The sequence below is a fragment of the Pelobates fuscus genome, chromosome 9 (assembly GCF_036172605.1).
Source record: "Pelobates fuscus isolate aPelFus1 chromosome 9, aPelFus1.pri, whole genome shotgun sequence".
Lineage (NCBI taxonomy): Eukaryota > Metazoa > Chordata > Amphibia > Anura > Pelobatidae > Pelobates > Pelobates fuscus.
Window position 1 is genome coordinate 148,071,603 of NC_086325.1, and position 21,123 is coordinate 148,092,725.

The 21,123-nt window shown below is 40.4% G+C and overlaps 1 protein-coding gene across 1 annotated transcript in view; it reads right to left on the bottom strand.

Annotated features, from left to right (window-relative positions):
- PLXNB3 (plexin B3) overlaps positions 1–21,123 on the bottom strand; it is a 93,424-nt gene that overhangs the window by 6,023 nt on the left and 66,278 nt on the right. The window contains exons 12-29 of the mRNA XM_063432713.1: positions 18,611–18,704; positions 18,236–18,405; positions 17,520–17,665; positions 12,612–12,717; positions 11,562–11,692; positions 11,258–11,434; positions 10,962–11,130; positions 9,984–10,217; positions 8,917–9,078; positions 8,692–8,840; positions 7,868–7,968; positions 7,561–7,778; positions 6,650–6,828; positions 6,405–6,471; positions 5,911–6,217; positions 3,678–3,781; positions 3,516–3,603; positions 3,133–3,299 (exon numbers count right to left, since the gene is read on the bottom strand). Of these exons, the coding sequence (XP_063288783.1) occupies positions 3,133–3,299; positions 3,516–3,603; positions 3,678–3,781; positions 5,911–6,217; positions 6,405–6,471; positions 6,650–6,828; positions 7,561–7,778; positions 7,868–7,968; positions 8,692–8,840; positions 8,917–9,078; positions 9,984–10,217; positions 10,962–11,130; positions 11,258–11,434; positions 11,562–11,692; positions 12,612–12,717; positions 17,520–17,665; positions 18,236–18,405; positions 18,611–18,704 (2,769 nt within the window). The remainder of the gene's footprint in view (positions 1–3,132; positions 3,300–3,515; positions 3,604–3,677; positions 3,782–5,910; positions 6,218–6,404; positions 6,472–6,649; positions 6,829–7,560; positions 7,779–7,867; positions 7,969–8,691; positions 8,841–8,916; positions 9,079–9,983; positions 10,218–10,961; positions 11,131–11,257; positions 11,435–11,561; positions 11,693–12,611; positions 12,718–17,519; positions 17,666–18,235; positions 18,406–18,610; positions 18,705–21,123) is intronic.

The window sequence follows — 21,123 nt, forward strand, 5'->3', positions numbered from 1 at the left end:
GGATCCGAGCACTATTTGGAGATTTATTTTTTTGTGGGGTTATTTGATGTTATTATGTTTTCGGGTACTTTTATGTTTTTATATTTTTGTGTTTGGCGCTTTCCTTTTATTTTCCTGTTTCTGTTCCTGGGAGATAATTAGCTTACCGGTCTTTAATGCAATTATCTCCCAGGTCCAGAGATTCCTGGGAGTGGTTTGTATTGAATACAATGTAGACCCCCTGCTGGGTATGTGCATAAAAGGCCGCATTTGGCTCATTAAAAGAAGTTGTACTCCCAAAACTATGTGTTGTCTAGTTACTGGGAGGGGAAAGGACTAATCACTGCACAGCATCTTGCTCCAGCTGGTGGAGGATTCGACGGGGAAAGTTCTTGTAAGGATTACAGCTCCCAGGACTGTGTGTCATCCAGTCCCTGGAAGGTAATAGAGCTAGTCCCCTATCCTGTTCCAGGATGGAGAGACTCCAGGAGGACTCTAGTCAAGCCCCGGTGACTGGGGCAAAAGCGCTCAAGTTTTCCCCGGTTCCAGCTAGGAAGCGGTCATTGGCAGAGGTACCCAGTCAGGGTACAGGGAGCTCCACTACAATCATGATTTAGTGATTACTTATCTCAGATCTATCATTGCTGGCCAGTGTTACAAACAATCAATTTACACCAGGAACCACATGTAATAATAGAATGTGGTTCTTGACAAATTTTAAGATTAGATGAAGGAGGAGGAAGGATTTCATGTTGATCATTGTGTCTGTTGAACTTTTACCTTCATAGGGGGGCGGAGCAGACAGCTGAACCGACTGGTCGCATGCACTGAGAGCTCCGTGATTCTTCAGAATAAAACACAGACAAAAACTTTCAAATTCACCCCCAATTAGAAAAACAAAGCTGACCCTACCTGGCAAACAAGACAGAAATGGGCAGGAAAAGCAAAAATCAAAAACCAGACCAACCACGACCTGGCACAAGCATTGGGGATCTATGGCGGAGAGCACATGGCGCCCTGGAGCCTGACATAGCCGCCTACATGGACTACTTCGACGACTCCGATGAACAAATCTCGGACCCCGAAGAAACTGGCCTACCCACAACACAGGCACCAGCACAACCCAAACCGCAACTGGACTCGGCCCCGGTCACGAAAGCAGTCATGCAGGAACTGCTGGCGGACCTCCGCCAGAACATCAAGGCTGATTTGGCGGACATGTGAAAAGACATCCAGGGCCTGGTAAGCCGCACTGAAACCCTGGAGCAAGACTCCTGCAGCCACACACGGCAGATGTCCACAATACAGCAGGAACTAAAATCGCTGCAACAGCAGCACCTGCTTATGGAGCAAAAGAGCATTATGGAGCATTGGAGGACTCGCGCCGCGCTCAGAATATTAAAATAAGAGGCATAGCAGAAGCGGTCCCGGACACCGAACTGCCTCACTTCATGAGACGCCTGGTGAGCACAATAATCCCACCGAAGCAGGTCAAGGGAGTGTGCCTGGATGGCATGTTTCGAATCCCCAAGCCAACGACGGCCCCAGCGGCAGCACCACGGGACCTAATCGTTAAATTTCAGAAATTACAGGACAAAGAAGCAGTAATGACAGCCATCAGAGGCAGCACACCGTACACCTTTGAGGGCATGGCCCTTACATTTTATACAGACTTATCTAGAGGAACTATGGCAAGGTGCACAGCCCTGAGGCCCTTCACCACCCTGCTCCGCGCACACAATATCAAATACCAATGGCGCTCATCCTATAAGCTTCACGTACTCCACGGAGACACCGCGTACTCAATAGCAGACCTGCAAGAGGCGAGAAGACACCTATCAACCTTGGGCCTACCACAAGACTCTTTACAGCAACCCCGCTTATCCTCTAAGCCCCATGAGTGGAACCCGGTTACCTCAGAGACATTTGTCCCAAGAGGGTCCACCCACGCTTCTCAGAAAATGGCCCCGGCCTGAGTACCCCTTGTGGACCCGCAGGGCCAAGTCACCCACTCTTACCATTGCCTTAGTACCGTTATAAAATAGAATATGTGCTACGGTTAATTTTTTCATTTATTCCTGCTTGCATCCTCATCAATGCAGCTCACACACACTAGATGTGATACCTCTGCTGCTGAACAGTTATTGTAAAGTTTCCCGTTTATTTCTGTTTGCACCCTCCTCAATGAAGCCCCCATACACTAAATGAGATACCTCGGCTGCTTAACAGCAACGAGCCACACACAATCCCCACGCAACCACAAACACCCACAATACCAGGGCAGCAAAGCCTTATATCCCATCCCCACCCAGCGACACTGGCCCTAACTGCCGTAACTCACCCCAATACCGGGGAATGCACCAGGCCACAAAGGGCATAAGCCATCCGCACAGAGGGACATTATACCCATGATTGCATTACACACAGCCAGGAGAAATCACCCCTCCCCACCTAAGCTCCGATCAACATTCCTTACGATCGTCCCCCTCACCCGCTGACCGCACCAATTGTCCCAAATTTTCCCACACTAGCGTCTACTACTAAAGTCACTCAGGGTATATTACCTTCATACCATAACCTACTGTATATTTGCCAAGTACCTTTACGTACCCTGCCAAAGCATCCCCTTAATCCCTATTGATACACAAGAGGCTACTACATGGCCCGGGGGTACCTCATAATACCTGAACGTCCACCTCAGTTAAGTGATTGTATTATGAAACGTTTGTCCACATGCCTGTTTTATATATTAGGTCATTAACTACGCACCCAGCTTCACTCGTGACAGTGGGGGGGCCTCACTCAACATAAGCAACTAGACTCAACGAGTCTAAACATAGAATGTTTAGTGTATGTAACAAGTTAAAAGTACAATGTTTGGTTAGTACAATGAGCTTAGACGTATAACGCTTAGTACATACAACAAACTCAACCGCACAATGTATAAACATGTACAACGAGAGTAACCGCATACTGTATAAATAAAACCAGACCTATCGGCAACAATACAAAAAGTGTATTGCCCTGCTTGTCACACAACTGTTATACTCTACCTGATGTTATGTAAGCACCTGCTGTTGTGGCAGTGTGTACTTGTACACCTATTTGTGCACGAATAAAATAAAGAATTTAAAAAAAAAAAATAACTTTTACCTTCATAGACAACAAGCGGGTTAGGTAGATCTCGGGAACGGCTTTGGGCCGCTCTCTTTCCCTCAAACTGCTTCTCCTGTTCTTACAAACTTCGGGTTCCTCTTGAGACTTTACCAGGTGCCAGGTCTTAATGCCACCATCCTCCCCATCTTCCAACATAGGTGTTTCTGAGGAATACAATGTAAATTGAGAAGGGAGAGGAGACTACAGCAACAATAAATAAATGAGGAGAATCCATGAGAGGACTGGAGTGAGAGAAAAATTATGGAGAGAACATTGTATTGTCACTTGTTCATGAGAAAACACCAACTAAGCTATTGAGACAAAGGGAAAGAGACCAAAGAAAGAAAGCTTATTAAGCCTACACATAAATGATCACTCACTCTCACCACCCAGGAAGCTGTTGTTGGGAGTATCACACTGATTGTTGTGTAGTCGAGGAATCAGAGCCACAGTAGCATTATCTGGAACCTAAAAACAGGGCAACGTGAGAAACATGAAGCAGTCTGTAGGATCAAGAAATCCCCACAAGCAGCCAGCTTTACCTTATAATGGTTCAGAGTATTCAGCCTCTTCCACTGGCCCTGTGTTAGTGAAGTGAGGTCTTCATCAGAGAGTGTTAAATGGCCAGCATTGCCAGAGCGCCACTCTACAGGAATACGCATAAAACACGAAACATGCAAATTTTAAGAAGTTTCCTCAAAGTATTGAAGTTTGGATTACAAATTCTAGATTGCTCTACCAGAATGCATTGGACCCTGTTTTTGGGGGCCCAAGATTGAGAAATGTTAATCTAAAGCAACATTAAATTTTATTTCTTTTGAGACTAACTTCTCAAAAGCAGACTATTGGCTAGGCCTTCAAATACCATGACCTGAAGTCCCTTCTCTCTCACCCAACATGCATTCCCTATCAAACTCAACCAACTCATTTTAACACTCCATCTTATGCACACTCCACCAGGCCACTGAGTCACAATTGGTCACTTTTACCTTCACCCACTCCCATTTTTTACCACACGCTCAGCTGACTCAGCTGACACAGCTAATGGGTGACTGAACAGTACCAATTCATTCTTTCAGGATGGCCAGTCTTTTTTCAATTAGAGAAGTCATCTTGAATTGCCATACTTAAATGACCCCTTCCATCTACTTTCACTGTGCTCATGTATTTTGGTTTCAATGACTGCCCATTGCCCTAAATCTGCTCAGTTTATTATGGTTTTGATTTCATTGGAGTTTCATTAACAGATCAAGAGGTTACACAGAGAATCAATATGTTAAGAACCACAAATACACATGGTACAAGCTTAAGATCCATGTATTCCTGATGACAAGAAAATAATATAAGTATTATAGAAAAGTAGATATAAAGGAGTATATATAAATATAGAAATAAAGGTGAATATAGTCAACTACTTCCCATATACCTCCAATTTTTTATATATTTTTTTTTTATTTACTTACTGTGCAAGATCCCAACCATAATATGTATGGTTAGAAATGATCAAATAAAGAAAAAAAAAGTACCATAAATAATAAAAAAAATATATATAAAAAAAAAAAAAAGTGGCTATATCGGTTATAAAAGCATTTTATATAAAATTGAGGAAGGGTTCTCTGTGTACGCTCTTTATGCAAGAAAACCACATTTCCCACAGATCGTTCACAATGTTCAAAAACAAGTCTGTGTTCACAGTGTAAAATCCTGGTAGGATTAAAAATGACACTTTATGCAGCATTACCACTACAGCTGGTTTGATTATGTGGAATCTCACATGAAAATATTTTATTTGAAATGGTCAAATAAATGTACTAAAGAATGGAATTTTCATAAAGGGTTTTCTATGAATAATAAAGAAAAAAAAAAAAACTTTGGTTATGGGTATGACAACCAGATATCATTTCAATAAGACATACGTTGATAATAGGATTAAGTACTTCCATTCAGAAGAGCAATACTTAAAGGGACACTCTAGGCACCCGGACCACTTCTGCTCATTGGAGTGGTCTGGTCTGGGTGCCAACTCCCACTACTCTTAACCCTGCAAGTGTAATTATTGCAGTTTTTTATAAACTGCAATAATTACATTGCAGGGTTAACTCTATTAGACAGCCACTAGAGGTCACTTCCTGGGTTCTAGCACAGGAAACCTGTGCTAGAGCGTCGCTGGACGTCCTCACGCTGTGTGAGGACCTCCAGCGTCGCTCAAAACCCCATAGGAAAGCACTGAAATGATTTTTCAATGCTTTCCTATGGGGAGACGTAATGCGCATGCGCATTAGGTCCCCTCGGCCGGTGGGCAAGATCAGTCTCGCCCACCGGCCAACGCAATGGATAGGAGGAGCGTCGCGGAGGCGGAGACAGCGACGAGGGACATCGCCGCTGCCTCAGGTAAGTCACTGAAGGGGTTTTCACCCTTTCAGTAACCGGGGATTGGTGGGTGGGAGGGAGAGGGACCCTCCAGTGCCAGAAAAACGGATCGTTTTCCTCGCACTGGAGTTTCCCTTTAATGGCTTCATTCAGAAGGAAATCATATTTCCTCTTTTTAATCAGGTTCTCTTTCAGTTTTGTGATGAGATGTTGACCTCACATTGCTTATAGTGCATTTTTTTTGTATCAATGCAATACACAATTACTCCTTTACATAGATGAGAGGTGAATAAATAGCTCTTGACTGGTTGGAGCGCCTCTGCACAGAATTATTACCTAAACACAACAGAAATAAGCAATAAAATGTAACTGGATTAGTTCTACCCAGAGCTTGAGTTTCCTTACCTAAGTCAAGTGTATGCGCAGGGGGTCTCTTTGAAAATGGGGTCCCTTTGTAGACATGGTTGAGAATTTTCTGTTTGACCTGGGTAATGGTATCCGTGTCAAGGACTCTGACAGGCACACGTTGCATCTCACCATCACTCTTGACCAGCACAGTGAGGATCATTGGCCGGTACTCAATGTCTTCCCGTAAAAGGCGTCCATCGTTCAGAGTGCGCTTTGCCTTCCCAGTCACTGCATCGACTGGACCCTTATCCACCTGGTACTTAATAGCACAGAAGAGCATGTATAGAGGTTCGGCAGCAGCTTCCTACAAATAAACCAAACAGAACATAGCTCTGATGTCCACTGGCAGATTCACCTCAATATTAGAAACAGTACTATTGAGAGAAGTCTCTTTCAGAGAGGAAGTTACATACTCACATACAGCACCAGCTTAATTATATACATAGTCATTCATCAAATATAGAGAGTTAGCCTAGTGACTAAGCACTCACCCGCAAGTAAGAATGTAAGCAGATTGCCATCCAGTTGGTTAGAAGCTTTTCCACTATGGTCTCTGTCCTAAGAAGATATAAAAGTCAATCTCTTTCATTGTTTAACACAATCCCATCAACCAGCAGATGTTTGGGCTGCATAACGCACATATTTGTAATACTCCAATGTTAAAGGCTGCGGTTACTGTTAGTCTGTTAATCTTTCAATTTAACGCTCTTGCCCTTGTCATAATCGAGATACGTACCTACGAAGTAGTAATTTGGGATTCTTGGCCACACACTGATCTATTAGACCAATGAGCAGCGTCTTCATGACATCAGTCAGATACTCCAATTTGCCATGCAGCGCCACTGTGAGAAGGGAAGCGGCGTGGCAGCGATCGCGCTGAGACAATGTGGGTTGCGCATCCAAGGTTTCGATCAGCTGAACAAAAAATTAGTAAAGAAATAAAATTAAAATGAGCAGGTAGTTGACTCATGTAATCAGCAAGTGAGAAAGCTGCAATCAAATTGGAAATTTTTACCTAACATGAAGTCTTTGTAGTTTAAAAAGCCACAACAGAAAAAAGCCACACAACTCCAGAGTCCCCACCAATATTCGTTACCCAACACATTTTAAGCCATCTCTATGGCCTTCATAGGCAATGCAGCCAAGATGTTTTTTTCTATAATAAATGGATTTTACACAAATAATATCTGGGTAGCTAAATGTACAAACCACTCCAGTTGTCTCTATAGGAGCAAATTATTAAATGTATTAAGGTGAAAGTCCTGCAAGCAGCACAACATCAAAATGAGGGAAAGGGGGGCAGGAGTTCTGATGGTGGCGGGCAGCAGCAAGGTGAAGAATTTTTAAACTGTTTACCCTTTAAGGACCAGGATTTATATTGTTCATGAAATAACCTGCTTAATAAGCATTGGCGACTCATAGCACTGCGGTTAAAGGAATGTTTTTTTCCAGTCTAGAGTAAGATACTCAAAGATCAGATTGCTATAGCGGTATAGAGCATCATATGTTCAATTAAAAAAATTAGGTGAGCACAAGAAACCCTGGGAGACATACGTTGGCATATAAAATAAATTAAAAACGTAAGAGCTATAAAACATAAATTAAAAGAAAAAAATGACAAGATAATAAATAAAATGCTGGACCAACCTTGGTAAGAAATAGCTTATTATTCAACAGGTTACACAACTGGGTGAGGCCCTGCTCCACGGTGACCCTTTTGCTCTCTGGCACATCCAAGGTCTTCCTGAGGGGAGAGCTGGTGTGTCCCGGGAAAAATATCCTCTCCACATAGGTTTTATAATCCAGATTTGGTATCCCAGAGCCCTCAAGGTCACTGGTGAGATCCATCATTTCAGTCATCAGGTCTGGGGAGAGGAGTAGAGTGCACTACTTAAATAATACATACAAAAGCAAGCAAAGTTGGATAGTGTAAGTAGAGGCACAAGGAGATTACCAGTAAATTCCTTCTTGCATTGATCACCGACACTTGTCTCTAGGTTCTCCAGCTGCACCAGTACCTTCTTATAGTCCTTCATTGCCATCTTACTCTGCCTCCTGTAGAACAGAAGCAATTCTTTACTACAAGAAATGTTTATTGGATGCAACAGAGTGAGGAACACCACTTGTTCCGAGGATGGAATCATGGGCTGCTTAGAAGCATTGTGCATTTATTTTTCAAGATTCCACGTGCTCGCAGGTTGGGTCTTTATAGCAATAGCTTTTAAGTGCTCGGGTAAGAGAAAAAGGACATTGCTCTAGGTCTAGGATGATGGACTTTAAGAAAGCAGCACGCACTAGACTTTTACATGACGGGAAAGTTCAGTTCGGCCGAAACATTTTTTTACAAAATGTTAATTTTGTACAGGTGAAGGCTTGATTTGGCCTGGAAAAATATTCAAGGAAACATTCCGACAAACCAAAGAGGACACACAAAGGGCCAATTAGTGCTCTGCAAGATACATATATACACATAATATGAATACTATGTATATATTTAGCAGTATGCGGATATGCACATTTTCCTGCCATTTGGTTCACAGATCAAGTGAGAAAAAGTAGCCTATAGAATGGGGAAAAAGTTTGAGCACAAAAAAAAAAAAAAAATCTATATGTATATAAAATATATAGATTTATTATTTTTCTCCCAAATATTCACTTTTCACTAGATCTGTAAATAGGTTTAGATTAGAGCACAATCCCATATTCGTGTCCAGATAAGGTTCTCTATGGATTCATTTGATTATTAAAGATTGCATGCCAGGTGATCTTGCACATTACCTGTACATAAAGATGATTATTAAGACAACAGGGATTAGCAGAGCACCTCCGACGGCCAGACCAATTATAGCCTCTTTTGGAAAACTATGCTGTCCTTCCACATCATATTTGACTGTTCCCAGGTTGAATTGGAGCTTTCCCATTTGCACCTGTGAAAAGACAGACAGAGCGTCTCAGTGTCTGATCAACATGGGACACTTGACTTGCTTCTTCTGATTTACTCACCACAAACTCTGGCAGTGACGTGCTTGAATCTAAAGGCTGTGGTGCCACAAGTGGAGGATCACAGTACAGGTGATTGTGAGTCAGAGTCCTCACTGCGCAGATTCCATCGCCAATCATGGCTATGACTTCTTGTTTACTGATGCCAGAGTCCAAGCCCTCTCCCTAACAAACACAAGACATATTGGCAGCACAATGAGACAGAACAGCAAGCACCACAATGAGAAAGAAGTCAAATGGCATAGATACAATTAGGATATGACCGAGTTCTACTAGTTTTGGAATTTGAAAACAAGTGACAAAACTTGCTAATGTATAGTGACTGCACCATTTAGGCAAAGGATTTTTTTCATTTTTTTTTTTTTTTTACACAAAGAGAGGAACGAAAAGTAAAATCCACTTAACCCTTATATTATGCTTACTATAACTAGATGTAACAAACGCATTTTACCTTTATTTGCAGCATTAGTATTAATGTTAAAAGATAAAGTCTCCATTACATAATGTCCTGTATTGGTCATCAAAATAGAAATATCAACTCTCTCGGGAATAAATGAACTGTTGGGTTAAAAAGTATCTTATTTTACTGCATTATACAGATAATACATTGATATAAATTGATGGGGGAAAAAAAAAAATCTGCTGGGGTTTCTGAGGTTGTCCCCACAAGAACAGTTTCCCTAGACACACAGCATAAGGGGGACAGCTTTGGGAATCTTGTAACAGCCGTAACGTGGCTGCTATCAGTTTACACACAGATGGGAATATCATTAAGTAAACAAGGTTGTGTGTAGTTATTATCCAAGAGGTGATACAAGCATGGGCAGGTGATGGCTTGGCTTTCTCTCTGGAAAGGAGAATGACCTTAAGTTCCGCATGAAGCGTACACATGCAATTTGGCAAATTTTTATATCAGGCAGCCTGAATTTTCGTTGCTGATCACTTGCAGGGGCTGATTTTTAGATTTCGCTGCAGATCTAGCTCTTCTCAATTCCAAATACATGCTGAGATTGACTTTTTAAGATCGAATATTGGTATTTGCCACATGTTAAAAAGGGAACAGTTTTTACCTCTATATCCAACACATTCCCCGGTTTTAAGCTATATGGATTGTTTGGCATGTCTCGATTCAGAGGTCTTAGAGTCGGGTTTCTATGGTAGGTGAAGTTCTCGCCAAGGCTGCTGAATGGAATCTGTATGTTGTCCAGAATGAACAGAACTTCCACGGGAACTAAATTCTCTGGGATAGAGGGAGACATGCACTCCAGGGTGGAGGAGGAGTTGAGAATACACAGCTCGTTAAACTGAAGAAATGGGATGGGAAAAATAGGGAACAAGATCAAATCCACCTTCATCAAGATTATCTACAATAAGGTATCTTCATTCATGTCGACATATATTGTATCATTTCAGTGTTCCTAATTTCAATAGCACATACACCCAGTGATTTTATTTCTAAATTCATCTATTTGCAGGTAAACATGAGAAATCTTTTAACACATCCAAAACTGGTACCCTGCCATCTCCTGGATGTTCCTCCATTCTCACTTCCAGTGAAGTAAATTACTTTGAACATCCATTAATTTCTACCCAGGAAGGCATATTTCATTCTTATTATGTACTGCAATTTAAATTTCCCCAATTCTTCTGCCAAACCTGTTCTTTAAGTTTCAATGAACTGCATTTACTCCCCAAATGTATGTATGATTTGAGCCTTGGACCTCAAAATCTACTCTGTTAAACATGTAGCACCAACCAAAGTCAAATATATAATAAAACAAAAACCTACATTAGACTCGTTCTCGTGCTAAAGGTCTCTATTTAACTTGGAAAGTGGGTGGCAGTACAGTTAAGTGGAGAGTGGTCAATCAGAAAGTAGACAGTAGTTCTCTGGCCCCGTCTAACATTCAATACAAACGGCTGGGGAATTTTGTGCAGTATTATAAATAAGGAAATCTACAAATACTTGAAACGGTTACTTCTATCCAATATTTTAGTAGGTCCATGTCGGTAAGAAACAAATTAGGAGCTGTGCCAAGACACCTCACCTTTTGCAAAGTTAGACCATCCATTTCTCTCCTCCTCCTCTTCCTCCTTCTCCTGCTCTCCCCATCCCCTTTACGGAGTTCTTCTGGAGACTGCTTGGCCAGGACCCTCATGAGTGGATGTTGCACCACATCAAAGCCAGAGCCACTTATTACGATAAGACGACCACCACTTTAAGACAAAAAGAAGAAGGAAAAAAAACATTGTATCCACAGATGAGAAAAAGAAGAAACTTAAAAAATAAAGACATTCCTAGAGGTCAGCTAAACTGAAATACAAAGTCTTACTCTTCCCTTACCCATAAAAACCACTAGAGGGAACAGCAGATGAAATGGTTGGGTTCTCTGTATAGTTAAACTGGATTTCTTCCAGAACCTTTTCTGTGGTACCATAGAACACACGTAGAGTCAGCTCCTGTAGTTCTGGACTAGGGTTTGTTATACAATGTATCTCCTTGTCTGTTGCATTATCAGATCTAAAAAAAGAGAAAGGGGCTGGATTGAATGTGACTCTTTTTACATCACAATCTTCACACTCAGGGGGAAAAAAAGACAAAGATAACATAGATCAGATAAATATAAAAAACGGAAGAGATTACTCACAATTTGCAGGGGAGATCTCCAACAGTCACAGTGATTTGATCACCTGTAGACAGTTTGGAACCAAAAATGGTGATGATCGTCCCACCAGCCATTGGACCCTTTGTTGGAGTCAAAGAACGCAGCACCGGATCCTACGGAAAACACACTTGTTAGCTTATTAACAAAAATCACTTCAGTTATAATTGTGGTCAGATCTTTTGTCTCCCTCATCAACCATCCAAGTATCTGTACAGCGTAAGTTCAGAACACTGGAGTCTTTCGCCTTTACTTGCAGCCGTAGTGGTCATTTCACACACCGAGCACGGTTCTCTGCTCTGATTATGTGTTTAGATTGTCGCTTTAACTGAAGATACTCCACACGGGAATAAAAAGTCTCAGAAATTCTGTCACCATAAAAATGTTTTTCTCAGCTTAACATTCCCACTTTTAAACTCATAACAAGAAACAAATATAATACTTTTTTTCAAAAATGTAAAAGATAAACAACTCTTACACTTGATCCTGAGCAGATATTAGATAACAGTTGAATAATTAAAAAAAAAAAGACAAAAATGAAACTGCTATGCAAGCTAGTAAGTTGCACTGCCAAAGAGCCCAATTTATGTTTATTTTGTGGAATGGGCCGATAGCCGAGGTGTTTCAGAGGAGGTGGAGACTTAATTGAAGTGCGCCGACAAGGCTAGAATACAGCATACAAGCATTTGTATGAATATATGGAACAATACACCCCAAAATACTTGTAAAATACCTGGGTTTTATCTATAGATTCTCTAAAGTAATTCAATTATAAGCCACAGATAAAGGAAACTGTGTACAAGGTAGATTCAAGAAAAAAAGTATGTTTCCATAAACCTATGCATGATTGTTAGAGCTTTGAGTGATCCCAGTGAACCAATAAACTAAAATGTTAGCTGTTCCTCTGAAATGCCATGGCACCACAAACAATCGTACCTAGTTTTATTTTAACCAAAGTGTACTGTGGGTTGTTCGCTCCTAGGTGGCACCCATTCACTGACACATTTATAAGCGGTGCTAAATCAAGCAACTTACCTGGTAGGTAAAAAGTTGGCTGGAGACTCCAGGAGTCCGATCGTTCACAATGACCTCTACTGGCCCAGATTTCTCTGCATCACTGGCAGACAGTGTGCAGACAATCCTGCAGAAAAGAGAGGTTGGGGAATCACATTCAACAGGAAACATACTAGACAATCTTTCTGGACCTGTAGACCACATGGAAGAGGAGATGTTAGAACATTTTATATGAGTAATATGTAGGTATTAAGAATACGTGAGTTAATAGTGTACTGTGTACTTCCATATGTGTAGTTGGCTAGTAAGGGTACACGGATTAACAATAGTTAACTAGTGGTGTACTTGTGAAACCATTATCAGATGTCCATGTCATCTGTTCACTGTGTTTTCTGTTCCAGATATCAATTGAGCCCTTTAACAGGACAAGTCCAGAAGATGATAGACAATATGGAATTTAAGGAAGCCCGGTAGTGCATGCATTTAATAAGGTGTCAGTCAGACACCTTGGTCATAGGCCTTCAGGATAGAAAAGGAGTGTATAAATAATCCATTCCAGACATACGTTCATCCATAAAGCACATTTTCCTTGTTTATTGGATATTAATTCTGAATAGGGGAAACTGATCAACAAAACCATGACGTAGGCACCCCATGAGAACAATGGCTACAAGTTTCTTTACACCACGATAGGCAAAATTACCAAAAAGTTAGAATTCAATGGCATCAGGCTGGCACCTTTACCCATATTACATTGTAGGTGTAAACTGCCATTGCCAAACACGTTTCGATCCTTCATACCATGACAATAGGCACTTGGGCAGCACCAATGCCACGAGGAATAGATCCACCATCTGGACTGTCCCAACCAGCTCCATATCATTGGCAGGTCCTGTCACACTGACAAGCTTAGCATAGCTACCTGTCATTTGTTAAAAATGTGGTTTCAACAAAGCATCATAGGAACCACCTGCCGATTAAATAAAGTTGAATATTTCATAATCTAAGGGGATATATTGTAACAGGTGGTGAGAAACCTAAAGGAAATGCAGAACAGAGTTTTTCAAATTTGAGAATGTCAATGAGTAGGCATTTGCCACCCAGAATCCCTTTCCAAGTGGGCAAAAGAAATAAAACAACCATACTCCAGTTGCTCTGAGAAGCTCATGTTAATCGATGGTTTTGATTGCAACAATGCTAACACCCACCAGGGGGAACCATATTACCATCATATAAACCAGTCAGGATCTGCTACAGTTTTTCACAAGCCTTTTCTTTAATTCTTCCTACACGGGTTATAAAATTCCGAAACCCTGCACACATTCTGGAAAAAAAATTTGACCAAAATACACACACAAAAAAATTGGTGTATTTTTTTTTTTTTATTCGAAAACCGAACAGCCCTCACATCAAAGAATGTGAAAGGTTAGTGTCTCAGGGTTCATTTTCACAACCACACTTAACAGAATCTTTCAAATACTGGACACACTCATGTCTTCCAAATAGGTTTCCTTCGTCATGAGACCACTTAACCTCCATAAACCCAAAACCATATAGGTTCTACAGATCTTAAAGAGATTTGTCTCGGTGTTCGCTGCTCCCACCATCAAACTGGCTCTTGCCAGGATTCCCCAATATCCCCAGCACACAAGCTTTGTAGGCCGTGGATATCTCTAGTAAGCAAATAAAAATTTTAAAAAGTCAGATATCCCAGAATGTTCTCCAATTGTACGATAACAATTGAAAGGCTTACATGTAGCTTAGCGCTGTAACCACTAAAGACATGGACTTAAATGCCAACCCTAGTCCCACTTGCCACGTGAATCCAGTATGATGTCCTGAGCTTCCCCTGCAAGTTACCCTTGATGCAAGAATAAAGCTGTAATGTTGCTTATATTTTTCCACATTCAGACTGGTCTAAACCATTCCCTTAGTGGATTCAAGCTTTGTGTTCATTTTTTCCCCTACTGGTTAGAGCAGTGATAACAGCACTGCCAGGAAACTCGGTTCAAATGCTGATCAGACCACCTTACAAATAAGTGTCCTTCGATAAGATACCCAACGATATACCAGGGTCTTGAAAAACACCCTTAAAGGGTCAAAATGCTGATTGTTTGGTTTACCAAAATGATGAATAAGTCACCTTTAACCTAAGACCTGCAAATGTTATGCTACTTATTAGAACGTGGGATATTTGCAACCAGGCAAGGAGTATTATATATGTTGGTGTAGTGCCAGCAGACTTTTATTGGAGATATATATACACACACACACACACACACATAAATATATATATATATACACATATAATATACATACATACATACACATATAATATACATATATACATATACATACACATACACAATTTATATAGCGTCAAATTCCACAGGGCTGTACAATACAATCTAAATGTCTCCTTTCCGAATTGTAAAGTGCTGCCAAATACATTGGCACTGTATAAATGAAAATAATAATAGTTATTAGAATTTACAAAACACCATATGGTTAGTGATTACAAACCCCAGGAGATCTCACTTAAATGAAGTCATCCAAAAATCAATCACATTACACATACTTTGAAGATGATTGTCGTATGGATTCTGTGCCAATCTTCCATCAAAAACTATGATGCAATGTTCCCCCTTCACTCCTTTCCCATCCCCTATCCCATTACTACTTAAATTTGCCATGTTTGCTCAGGAGTATATGGGATTACCCTTTATAACTGTAATTGTTACTGTATCTTTGACATTTGCAGACCCTCACATCATAAATATTAAAGGGACACTATAGTCACCTGAACAACTTTAGCTTAATGAAGCAGTTTTGGTGTATAGAACATGCCCCTGCTGCCTCACTGCTCAATCCTCTGCCATTTAAGAGTTAAATCCCTTTGTTTATGAACCCTAGTCACACCTCCCTGCATGTGACTTGCACAGCCTTCCATAAACACTTCCTGTAAAGAGAGCCATCTTATGTGATTAAAGTTCAATTTACAGATTGAGATACAATTATTTAAGGTAAATTACATCTATTTGAAAGTTAAACAAGTTTTTTTTTCCATGCAGGATCTGTCAATCAGAACCAGGGGAGGTGTGGCTAGGGCTGCATAAACAGAAACAAAGTGATTTCACTCCTAAATGACAGTGAATTGAGCAGTGAAATTGCAGGGGAATGATCTATACACTAAAACTGCTTTATTTAGCTAAAGTTATTTAGGTGAGTTTAGTGTTCCTTTAACCCCTTAAAGACACATGACGTGTCTGACACGTCATGATTCCCTTTTATTACAGAAGTTTGGTCCTTAAGGGGTTAAAATAAAGAATAAAAAAAAAAAAAAACACAACAACAACTGCAGAATATCCAAAAACACTTGAATCCATTTATTAGGAGTAAGAAAGCTGGCTTAAGTTCCTCTCCATTGCCTAAATGCTTTCAAACATTTCCCTATTTCAAAGAAAGTACACTTTGAATGAATTCCTTAAAGGAATCGCCTATGGTCTGACCAAAATCACAGATTATCAATCTCTATTATCTTACTACTGTGGCAGTACTCACCTTATCCAGGTGCCGGCCGGGGTCCTCAGCACGAGTCGCACGCGGCTAAATAATTTTTCTGAGTGGGCCATGTGCACCGACCATAGTGAACAATCACGCGGCCCACCTCGCATTAGGAGCGTGGCTCACGTCACCAGCACACTCTTAAAGGAGCAGTGGGAGCGACAAGTCAGTTCAGGCTCCCATTGGTCCACATCATTCCAGCGTCCCCACACGCATGTTTTGGGGGTGTAGGCATGATGTGGGCCAATCGAATGTTAGGTAAGGCTATTTAGACTCCCCTAGCCCTATCCACTTTGCCCTATCATGGTTTCGGTTTCAGTCCTATTTAGTGTGTTCCTTGATCCATGGTGTATATTCTGGTATTGACTTTGGCTTTGTTCCGGACGGAGTTTTTCTTCAGCCCTTTCCTGTTTTCTTTGCCCGATTACCGTGTACCTGACTCCGGCTAGTTTTTGTTTTCGCTGTCTCTCCATTACCCTGACCTCTGCTCGTATCTGACTGCGTTTTATCTCTGTCTGACATTTAGGCCGGCCATTCTAAGGCCCAATAATACGTTATTTTCTAGTCTTGTCCCTTGCTGTCCTAAACTCTGCGTGTTGGGGTATTACACCGTGACAACTACAGCATTTACCATCTGACCAATAATCACTCCAGATCACCCAATCACACAGGATCATTCGCTAAAGTGAAAGGAATTCAAAGTGAATTTCAAAAGTTTGGAAAATACAGCTGAATTGTAAAAATTCTCCAAGTCAATTCTGTTTTCAGTTCAGCAATTTTTGTCCAAAATTTGAAATTCACTCTGAATTCCTCGACAATTCGCACTTTAGTGAATAACCTCGTAAGTGTACAAACCATTCCAAAATGTCACTCTTTAGCATAAATATTGGAATTATAGTTATCAAACGATTCCATACTGCGAAAAAAAAAAACTTGCTAGAATACTTTTAGATAAATCATTTGGAAAGTTTTTGATTTGACCAAAAATATAATAGTTCATGTGTACTGGTTTATCACAGTACAATAAAGAATATAAAATATACAGTATGTGACAATACTCTCTACCCTACCAAAGAACTTCTTTACATCTGTTGTTCTGATTAGCAGCATTCAATAACCCAAAGAGTGTTTATTCCCCTCCTTCCGAATTAATGGTTTGCAAGGGCTTCACCACTTTTTTTTTTAAATAAAGAAAAACAGAAAACAAATGACAAAAAAATTTTTTTTTTTAAATAAATAAAAAAAATCTAAATAATACATTTAAAAAAATGAATTAATTAAAAAAAAAAAAAAAAAAAAAAAAAAAAAAAAAAAATCGGTAAATGCCATGGAAAGGGCTACATGGGACCAATCAAATACACCAACCTGTTTGAAACAATGTAGAGATCTGGCTTCAAGTCACAAGGATGCCCCGCCACCTTTACAGATACTTCCTCTGCTTTTTGACCCATGTTGACCCCGTTGATCGTGACTGTGGTTCCCCCATAAATGATCCCCGTCTGTGGGTAGAACTGAACAGAACATAGATTACTAATCCTCATGTTCATTACGTCATAGAATTCAGCCAATTTTTCTAACCCTACTGAGATGGACTACAGCCGTTCTACTCCATTCCTTCTACTCTTGCTTACTTTACTTGGATCTCTTTTTTTTTGTGGTCTGTCCTGCCTAGAATATTTTTATCTAGTTGTTGTGAATTTATTTATTTTGACTCTAAAATAAAAAATAAAAAAGTAGGAAAAGTGGTAATATTTTTTTACACAATTTCCTTTTAAGAAGGTGTACAGATATTTAAATAAAAATTATCTTGGATGTCTGTTCACTAAATATAGGGCACTTTTAGATCTTTCAAAAGAATTGTATCAGATTTATTCAAAAACATATTTAGCTACCCCATTTCCGGACCTTCTATATACATTTAAAATGTACTGACAAACATATGGCATAAAAAAAAAAAAAGAATGATTGTTTTTCAGATAAGAGCTTATGGCCCAAAGATTTGCAGAGAATAAAATTAAGAAAGAAACGTTAAGGAAAAATAAATAAATAAAATCTTAATTCCTTCTCCGGTCACCTCTTACCGACACGATGAGGGGTGTAGGACAGATGTCAATTGGGTTCTTCTCGCATTGACTGCTATGGACACAAGAAGCATCCACTTCGTCCCCACACCAAAGGCAACTGTAAGCAGGGTCCAAAGCATGGCATCTACTGCAGTCTGACTGTCCCACCGAGCAGTTATACAGAATCACTAAAAAAAGAAGTATGAGGAGAGAATGTGAAAAGACTATGGGGTAGGCACAGGTCAAATACTACTGCCTGGACAAAATGCTAAGTACATAACTTCATGTTCCAGGGGTCACTCCATTAAGTAATTACTAGCTATAACGGGGGATTTTGACCCATGTGCTTTCCGTGTGCTTTCTGAATTGGGAAAGACCAGACGGAGGACATACCTTGTACATTTTTCTCATTATCCACACGATATCCAGATCCTGTCACTGCATACACAGTGACACGCTGCTCCATAACTTGCAGGGGGTACTCATACTGGGGGGGAAAAGAAAAAATACTCAAACAATACAACACATATAAAGCATTAGAATCCTCTATCTCCATAGTGTGATTTGTTTAAAGGGACACTATAGTCACCAGAACAACTATAACTTAATGTAGTTGTTCTGGTGAGTATAATAACTCCCTTCATGTTTTTTTCATGCAAACACTGCCTTTTCAGAGAAAAGGCAGTGTTTACATTGCCTCTAAGGACACCTCCAAGTTGCCACTCCTTAGATGGCCACTGCTGCCGAAAAAGCAGTCCTGACGTTCAGCGTCCTCACCCTCTGCATGGAGACACAGAATTTTCCTCATAGAGATGCATTGATTCAATACATGTCTATGAGGAGGTCCTGATTGGCCAAAACGGCATTTGGCCACGCCCCAGTGCAGATTTTAGCCAATCCAATGGGAAAGCATTGGATTGGTTAAAAATCTGCGGTTTTGATGATGTCACAAAGGGGGCAGGGCCAGCGCCGGCGGACCCACGCAGCGCTGGAAATAAGTTGAGTTTTAAACTGTTATAGGGGGGATAAGGGAGGGCAAGCCACGTAAATGGTGGGTTAAACACTATAGGGTCAGGAATACATGTTTGTGTTCCTGATCCTATAGTGTTCCTTTAACTTTGTCCTCCAAATGTTTTGTTGTTTTTTTTGTTTTGTGTTTTAAGTCCAAACTGAGCAGGTTGAAGAAATGCTGAATTTTATATTTTTATTGGTGGAACAGTTACCTAGCTTTGAAAAATGTAGATGGTAAGCCATAGGAACCGAAGGTTTATACGGTCACTGCACATGGGGAAAAGCTAGAATACTTGTGGTGTTTTGTTTCCAGCTTTCCCACAATTGTTATGGTTATACCAAGAAAATGAAGGGAAATTTGGGGAAAATTTTAAAAACATTTTTTTTTTTTTTTTTACTTCAATACCCTCATGACCACACACTACTGCAAACTCAAACTACTATTTCACACTTTTAACTCTCTTCTTCGCCCTGTTGCTCCTCCTCCTCCTACCGACTTAACCGCCACAAACTTTGCAACTCACTTCACTGATCTCTACTATCAGGGAAGAGAGCTTTCATCTCTCTCTTTCCCCTTACAATACTTCCCCCAACCTCACTCCCTCCGCTGTTCTATGTTCATTCACACCCGCTACAGCGGAAGAGGTTTCTGATCTACTTCAGTCCTCCCGCCCCCACCACCTGCTCCCTTGATCATATTCCCTCGCATCTCATCGTACTCAGTCTCCTTTTCTTGCTTTGCCTCTCACTAAAATTCTCACTCTCTCATCTGGCATATTTCCATTACCCTTCAAACATGCGATTGTAACCCCGATTCTAAGAAAGCCCAACTTTGACCCCAACTCCCCGCCCAAGTACCACCCTATCTCGCTACTGCCTTTTGGGTCCAAGATCCTTGAAAGACTTGTGTATGTGAGATTGACAGACTTCGAGTCCAATTCTCTCGACCCACTTCAGTCTGGTTTCCACGCTCAGCACTCTGTGGAAACGGCTCTGACCAAAGTATTAAACTCTCTACTCTCTGCAAAATCTCATGATCACTACTCTCTCCTAATTCTCATTGACTTTCCCACTGCTTTTGTTACTGTTGATCATCAACAGCTTCTTCTCATCCTCCGTAAGCTTGGTCTATGAGATATTGTTCTCTCCTGCTGCTCCTCCAACTCACCCAGCGCTCTTTTAGAGTTTCTTTCTCTGGCTCTGCCCAATTATTAAAATAAGAAGTCTAGCTGAATACATACTCACTCCACTTACTCATAAACACATTGTGGGGACACTTCCCTTTAAATCATACACTTCTGACAGTCATAAATCATTACACACAACATAACAAAAGATATAGTGAGCCACAAATAGATCTGTTTTTCCATAGAAATGCTGACGTTTTCACCCCAGAATGAATATATAAGCAAACATTTTTATCAGGAAGGATCCGGTTTCTGCCACAATGACAGGCATTATGGTACATTATCAGCATTGATGTTTTATACGTGTTTTGTCCGGTTACAGATCTGTTCATGGTGAGTAATATTTAGTGGATCACAGAGTTTGTTTGGTTATTGGTTTGCGCAACTATGTAATTTCCAACAATCTAAGGGAAGTTTTATTTTGTTTTTAATTTATTTTTTATTTCATGAACTTCAAAGCTAAAATATATATATATTTTTTTTTTTTTTATTTTTTTTTAACCATTCAGAAAATGGATCAGTCACACAGGTTTTGTTAATGTTTCAACTTCCTTCTATTTACAACTGCTGCCGAGGGACACTCAACACAATAAGAGTGGTTTTATTTTATGCCTTCCAAATCATATATCATGTTCTTGAAAGTGATGATCTGTAGAATACCATAAATTTACCTTTATTCCACACAGTCATTGCCAAATGGCTCTTTAA